At 36.9% G+C, this 7,457-nt stretch overlaps 1 protein-coding gene across 4 annotated transcripts in view; it reads left to right on the top strand.

Annotated features, from left to right (window-relative positions):
• Positions 1 to 4,957, top strand: part of LOC125040620 (cryptochrome-2-like) — a 12,600-nt gene extending 7,643 nt beyond the window's left edge. For 2 of the 4 annotated variants that reach the window (XR_007116205.1, XR_007116206.1), the window contains exons 7-13: positions 84 to 212; positions 333 to 512; positions 1,373 to 1,513; positions 1,628 to 1,779; positions 2,122 to 2,303; positions 3,933 to 4,069; positions 4,218 to 4,957. Coding sequence is in view for 2 of the 4 variants with exons in the window: in XM_047635270.1 (XP_047491226.1) it covers positions 84 to 212; positions 333 to 512; positions 1,373 to 1,513; positions 1,628 to 1,779; positions 2,122 to 2,303; positions 3,933 to 4,018 (870 nt within the window). In the remaining 2 variants the exon portion in view is untranslated. Of the gene's footprint in view, positions 1 to 83; positions 213 to 332; positions 513 to 1,372; positions 1,514 to 1,627; positions 1,780 to 2,121; positions 2,304 to 3,932; positions 4,075 to 4,217 lie in introns of those variants that run through there. The other 2 variants (XM_047635271.1, XM_047635270.1) reach the window with 2 other exon arrangements.
• Positions 4,958 to 7,457: the final 2,500 nt, after the last annotated feature.

Below are 7,457 nucleotides of genomic sequence, written 5' to 3'. Positions count from 1 at the left end.
CCTGTTTACTGCAGCCTAAGGCATCAGTACTTATGTAACAGGTTTGATGCAATTAAATAAACTTTAAATTTTTGATCTTCCAGTCCTGGGTTCGAAGCTTTGAAAAGCCCAAAACCTTACCCAATTCGCTGCAGCCAAGTACAACTGTCCTCAGTCCATATCTTAAGTTTGGTTGCCTCTCATGCAGAACGATGTACTACAGGTTACTTGAGGTAAGATGTACCCCTAGTCACAGTTAATGTGTTTCTTACTTTGGAATGGATAAGTACTTGTTCAAATTTGGTTGATTAGAAATTTACAAAAATAAAATAATTATTTTTATGACTTTTCAGATATATGGGAGTAGGCCTTCACAGATTGCACAAGAGTCACTCTTAGGACAGCTCACCTTTAGAGAAATGTTCTACACAGTTGGAGCAACAACTGCAAATTTCGACCAGATGGAAGGGAATTCAATTTGCAGACAAATCCCCTGGAAGAGAGATGAGAAGAAGCTGGAGGCTTGGGAATATGTAAGTGTTACCTGTTCGTTTCGATGAATAGACAGCCTTGCCTTTCTGTCTCTATCCTTCAGAGTCTCTCTCTCACTCTCTCTCTCTCTCCCTCTCTCTCTCTCTCTCCCTCTCTCTCTCTCTCCCTCTCTCTCTCTCTCTCTCTCTCTCTCCTCTCTCTCTCTCTCCCTCTCTCTCTCTCTCCTCTCCCTCTCTCTCCCTCTCTCCTCTCTCTCTCTCTCTCTCTCTCTCCCTCTCTCTCTCTCTCTCTCTCTCTCTCTCTCTCTCTCTCTCTCTCTCTCTCTCTCTCTCTCTCTCTCTCTCTCTCTCTCTCTCTCTCTCTCTCTCTCTCTCTCTCTCTCTCTCTCTCTCTCTCTCTCTCTCTCTCTCTCCTCCCTCTCTCTCTCCCTCCCTCCCTCCCTCCCTCCCTCCCCCTCTCTCTCTCTCTCCCTCCCCCTCTCTCCCTCTCTCCCCCTCCCCCTCCCTTGTTATCCCTTCCCTCCTCACTATTCCATTTCAAATCTCTCTTGAGTAACTATATCCAGTCAATACTTTGATGTTAGCATTGGTTTGCATTAATTTTTTGTTTGCTGATGTGTATTGTATTTATAAATGAGTTAGTCGATACTTTGTTACTTCAGTTGAGTCCTTGCCTGTTGCATATACCAAGTAAGAAGGAAAGCATTTGATTCTGAAAGGTTGAAGTAACTCTTGTGCCATTTAAGGTTTATGTTGTATGAGTACTGTATAGGAAATAAGAGCTTTATGTGCAGCTTTATTCAACTCATTTTATCTATAGTATATTGTAGGTCTAAATATGTTGTTTAAACTTGGAAAAAGGCATCTCATGCATGGTCTTTTGACCTTTCTCTCTCCCTCAGGGTAAGACTGGATTCCCTTTCATAGATGCAATTATGACACAGTTACGCAAAGAAGGTTGGGTCCACCACTTGGCCAGACATGCTGTGGCTTGCTTCCTAACAAGAGGTGACCTGTGGCAGCCCTGGGAAGATGGCATGAAGGTAGGTTGTTTGTTGTATTAAGTGGAAGATGTAGTCTTCAGTATTTGTGGTATAAGTAGCAGTAGAAAAAATATTTTTTTTATTTATTCACATTTTTTTTTTTTTTTTTTTAAGGTATTTGAAGAGTTGCTGCTCGATGCAGACTGGTCGCTAAATGCTGGGAACTGGATGTGGCTCTCAGCATCTGCCTTCTTTCACCGCTACTTCCGTGTTTACAGCCCTATTGAGTTCGGCAGGAAAACAGATCCTCATGGTGATTATATCAGGTAGGAATGTTTCTTTTGAATGGATCATCTTTTTCATCTTCTATACTCTTAACACTCTTAACTATACTCATCAACATCCATATATTTCAACTCTTCCTCCTCTTCTGTTCCCTTTTGTTCCCTCTTCTTCATGGGAAATATGTGGAACTTCAATGAGAATGTATGTGATGTCTTCAAATTTGAAAGGGAACACTTGTGTTCTTCTTTCTTAGATATTTTTTTCTCATTTTTAATCTCTTTTGTCATTGATGATTTATTTTTTTACTTTTTGTGACATAAAAAGCTATTTTTTGCTAATATTGATAATGATAATTGAATTCATTATGCAATTCTTCCACACAGAAAATACATACCAAAGTTGAAAAAGTTCCCTGACAACTATATTTATGAGCCTTGGAAAGCACCCCTCAGTGTTCAGAAGGCAGCAGGTTGCATCATAGGCCAAGATTATCCAAGGCCCATTGTTGACCATCAGAAGGCCCGGGAGGAGAATCTGAAGCGCATGGGACAAGCCTATCAAGCAGGTAAATTATTTGTGGAAGTTCATGGAGAATGTGGTTATTAGAAGATTGTTGTAATGTGTTATAGTAAATCCAATGGCATCTGCAGAAATGCAAGGACACTTTAACCCCTAGGATTCAGGTGGTGTAACCATGTCATGAAAAAAAATTGATAAGGGAAGGTGCTCAGGATCCTGTTCCTGTCCACTGTGATCAATGGCATAGGTTATATTATAGAAAAAGGAGTATTACAAAAATATAAAAAGATTACACAAATAAAATGTTAGCTACTTATTGTTATTACAGAATTACAGACTAGCTAGAGAAATAATACAAAGAAAAGTCTAATACCATCTGGGTACAGCATATTAAATGACAGTGATAGACCTTGAAAGGGGCAAAAAACACATGCAAGAAAAGAGATAACACTAATACAAAGGGGAGGAAAGAGTCTTGACACTACACCAGAAGTGTTCATGTAGGCCAGACATACAAGCTACACACCAGGGAGAATGGCAACTCAAACAAGCATAATGCCTGGCTTTTGGGCCATGTGCAGGCAGTAAAGCACCCGGATCCAGTGGGTTAAGCCACAATAGGACCATACCAAACCATTGACATCTGGATGCACATTAGAGATCTAGCTTAAAATTTAATACTGGATTAACTTTTATGGCTCGTATGGAAGACGCCGCATGTGTATGGAGTCGGATGCTGAGGGGAAAATTTATAGTGTGGGAAACATAAACTTAGCATGCTGCCTATATTCTTGGCTGCAGCATAAATGTTAGTCTAGGTAATGATGATAAAAAGAAGGATTTAAGCCTACTGTTGAGGGGTTGTTTCTCTATAATGTCCACAGCCAAGGTCAAACAAAAGAATTACTGTTTAGCTTCTACAACTTCTAGCAGGCTCAACTGTGCATGACATGATAGGAGTTCACTCTGGAGTGAGGGGTTAAATGGCAACATGCTTATGTAAGGTGTTAAGTGGCTGAAGACTGTTGTCTGATTTCATTAGTTAATGCTTTGCCTTTCCCCTTAAATGGTATTATTGGTATTTTAATGTATGTGAGTTTGCAATATAATAATGACAGGTGTGTTTATATATACATACATACATACATACATATTATATATATATGCTAAGTCAACTTTTCTCACATTTAAAGGTGTTAAAAGAACTTGCAAAAATACTTTGTAGAGCCAAAATTACAAATATATGATATGATGTATCTATAGATATAAGTAAAAGTTGTTACTCAAATTAGATCTGAACAAGGAATAACAAATAATATATCTGCCAGTCAGTGCTTTCAGCTTAGCATCTAAAGTGTCCTTTTAATAATTCAGATGCTGTTAGATGTACTATAGTTCATAATTCAGTGTTGCATTTCTTGTTTTGCATGGCTTTTATCTGATGAGCACGTACTAGTCTTTTTAGTGTTTTTTGTAATTAATTTAATTATGCTTTATTTCTTCATCAGTTCCCAGCTTTCTACCCTTACTTATAATTGTGCTGTTTTGCTCTTGCTACTTCATGCTTGCAAATTTTACCATTATTATGCATGCCATAGTTTCTTGTGCTTTGCAATGATTGCTGCTTCTGTCACTACTTCATTTTCATTCTTCTTGGTAATATTTCAACAAACAGCATGTGTTGGCATTGGATTAACAGATGAAAATGCAAATGTAGGCCCTCTAGATATCCAGTCTGTGGAAGTGATAGTCAGGGAGTGATGTGATGTTTTGCCTGTGTATGCATCTTCACTCTTCAAGGGGAAGGAAAAGGTAAATTTATGAATTACAGATTACTAAAGTTGTTGTTTTTTTCTTTAAAAAACAATTAGATACAATATGATCTTTGAGATGTTCATTAGTTTAGAAAGATCTGTGAATATATAACAGAATGGAGAATGATATTTGCTATTTTTTACAGGCAAACAAAAACAAGCACCAACAAAGAATGGGCCTCCTGCAAAGAAGAAAAAATAGAGACCTAGAAGCTTCATCTCTTCAGAAGTTAATTGATGTGACATGAATACCATGACAGTCTTCCCTTATACTAGGAAAGATTGCTTGTTAGAGATACTCTTACCAAAAATAAAAGATCTGTCCTTGTTAATTCATTAGTGTTTTCTTTTTCTGCAAATTGCAGACAAAATCAAAATCTAGATTTAGGTTACCTAAGATTTAAGGAAAGTTGGAAGGCTCTTATGTAATAATCCTTACTGTTATGACAGGGTATTTTTTGAACAATCAGGGTGACCCTAACCCAAAGTGTACAAGAGAATGTGTTCACTGTAGTATTGTTTTGTGATATCTCTGCACAGAGATAGCTCTACCAATGTTTTGACATCTATGTGTAAATTAAATTAATAAATTGAACTTAGTGGGCATGGCATGTTCGTACATGCCATCCCTAGTGGCTTCAGGTTAATTATAACCCATGTGATGGGTTGCAGAAAAAGTGCTTTGTGAAATTGGGAAATTTTTTCTGACTATTCTCTAAAGAGGCAGGTGCAGGTGTTAATCCATATTGCAGCAAAGTACTTATTGATGTATTCTATCCTTTGTACAAAGTAATCCTCAGGGATTCATTATTTTGGTTATTTACGTGTTAATGAATTGTTTTATTTTGTACTTTTTTGTTATTTCTAGTAAATTATTTATTCAAAAGTGAATTTTATTGTCCAAGTTGAAATTACTGTATAACAATGTTTATATTTTAATTCATTAGATACTTTTTTCAAGTAAACAAGGTAAGCCTTAAGAGCAGTATTAAGATATCGTTCTGTCTTCCATTAAATACAATCATTGGTATAAGAAGTCACAACCCACAGTCTGACTTAATATATATAGTTTTACTCTTCTTAGTCATTGGGGGATCCAGATAAGGGAACAATTACCATAACAGTACCAACGTTTAAGTATCTATATCCATTAATATAGTATGATAAAATTGTAAATTTGAAGGAAGACATTTTCATCTTGAAGCTTTAAACTATTTTTAATTGAGTTCATTAACTTTCCTTGTTGGCTAGGCATAGTACCGGCAGTATGTCAGCCTTCTTGAGTCCAGGCTGAGAGGAGTAAAGGCCTGTCCACAGAGGCAGGCATGATCAGCGGGCAAGTGTAAAGGCGACATCACAGGTGGGAAATCGAGGAAACTATTTTTTACCGAGTATGTTTCGCCGAGACGTCATCTCTATTCGTGTGTGTGGACAGGCCGGTAGATGAGAGAAATGGAGATCATGAGAGAAAAAACAAAGAAAAAGGTAACGGAGAATGAGCGAAGAGGAAGGATGCAGAATAAGTATAAGAGGAAAAGGAGATAACTAACCAGAAAGGTAGGGGGGGGGGGGGGAGGAGACAAAAGAATGATGAGAAGTAAAGGGAAAATAATACGTAATTTAGGATAATAGATAAATCAATAATAGGAAATAATATGTTTTTTTGCTATTTCACTTTTCTCTTGATACCTTTGTTGGTCATCCATTTTACAGGAAGTGTTATAATAAAATTGAAAAAATCATAGCATGCAATTTGTTGATACTGAAACACATCAGCATCAACACATCTATATTGTGTTCTTTATTATCTGCAAAGAAACTGTATAGCTTAAAGGCCTGTCCACACAAGCGGGCATGATCGCCGGGCAATTGTAAAGCTGACGTCACAGGCGAGGAAACTACATGTTCAGCGAGTAGTTTGTCCGCCCATGACGTCATCTCTACTCCTGCCCGTCGACCATGCCCGCCTGTGTGGACACGCCTTGCGATGAGAGAAATGGAAATCAGGGAGTATAGACTGCTATATAGTCTAAAACCCTATAAGAGAAGAAAAAAAAACAAAATGGAGACTACAAGGGAAATCAACGAAAAAATTACGAAGAATACATCAAAAGAAAGAATACAGAAAAAGTAAACAGATAACAAGCTAGAAAGGTGGGAGGGGGAAAGGGAGATGAAAACGTCCTCTAGGATAATAGATATATCGAAAGTAGGAAAATCATGAATAATGTTTTTTCTTTGCTATTTCACTGATATTTTCTATTCTTGATACCTTTGTCGGTTATCTAGTTTAACAGGATTAACAGAATTCTCGCTTTACATGCAATTTATATCAAAATTAAACCTCCCGGGCTGTATCTATTTTTTAAATAATCTGCAAAGAATCAACAGTACATTGCTTGAAGGCCTGTCCACAAAAGCGGGCAACCGTAAAGAAAACGTCATATGCGAGGACTGACGTCGTCTCTAGTCAAATTGAATCCAGTTACTTTGTCTTTGAAGGATTTCTATCATAAATTTTGGCATTTGTTTTCCTATTTGGTCGGTACACACCTAATTCGACTATATCGGGTCTTTCCCATCCCATGTTACATTATTTTTGATAAACTTTCCTGGTGTTATATTTTATTATTGCTGACATATGCATCCATAAGGTAAGAAAAACAAACAAACATCGAACTATAAATATACTAATAGAAATATGTAGCTATAGAGAAAGGCCCAAGGATTTAAAGGTAATATGTTTTTTTTTAGGCCACACTGATGGATCGTTAATATCCTACTCTGGTTATGTTAAGAAATGCGGCTTGGGAGAAATCACATACATTTAACCAGAACTTTCTAATAAAACAAATTCTAGGATAAAACTCACCTGGCACACCGCTATTAGCTGTTTCGTTGCCTTTTTTTTCGACCAATATATCGTTTTTCTGAGCAAATATGCGAAAATTTAACGGAATTCATGGTAAAAGTGACATGCCTTACTCGCAAAGACGCGGTTACTTTATAAAATGAACCATTATTATTTTTCTCTTTCTCTTTTGTATCTGATTCGTACGTTTGCGTGGAGATTCCTGAGTAAAAGAGTCTAGACCTTGACTAAAACCTTTTTGCAGATATGTGTTTTGTCCTCGCGTTTAGTAGATATGATCTAATGGGAAATAAAAAGCTAATAGACTAACCATATAAATATTGTGCTATTTCGAGTTTAATGTTTGTGTGTTTGTGTTCGATAAGCATAAATCAATTGCTAAATTCTGAAATTCTTAACTAAAACAAAGGTGATCCCAAAGATTTGTTGCCTTATGCTCTCACCTTAGTAAGTAAGCAGGGTTGTTTACCATCATTAATTCATGATACTACAAAGACTTCATATAACAAATAAA

This window comes from Penaeus chinensis, chromosome 29, assembly GCF_019202785.1.
Source record: "Penaeus chinensis breed Huanghai No. 1 chromosome 29, ASM1920278v2, whole genome shotgun sequence".
Taxonomy (NCBI): Eukaryota; Metazoa; Arthropoda; class Malacostraca; order Decapoda; family Penaeidae; genus Penaeus; species Penaeus chinensis.
This window is presented reverse-complemented; position numbering and strand designations above follow the sequence as displayed.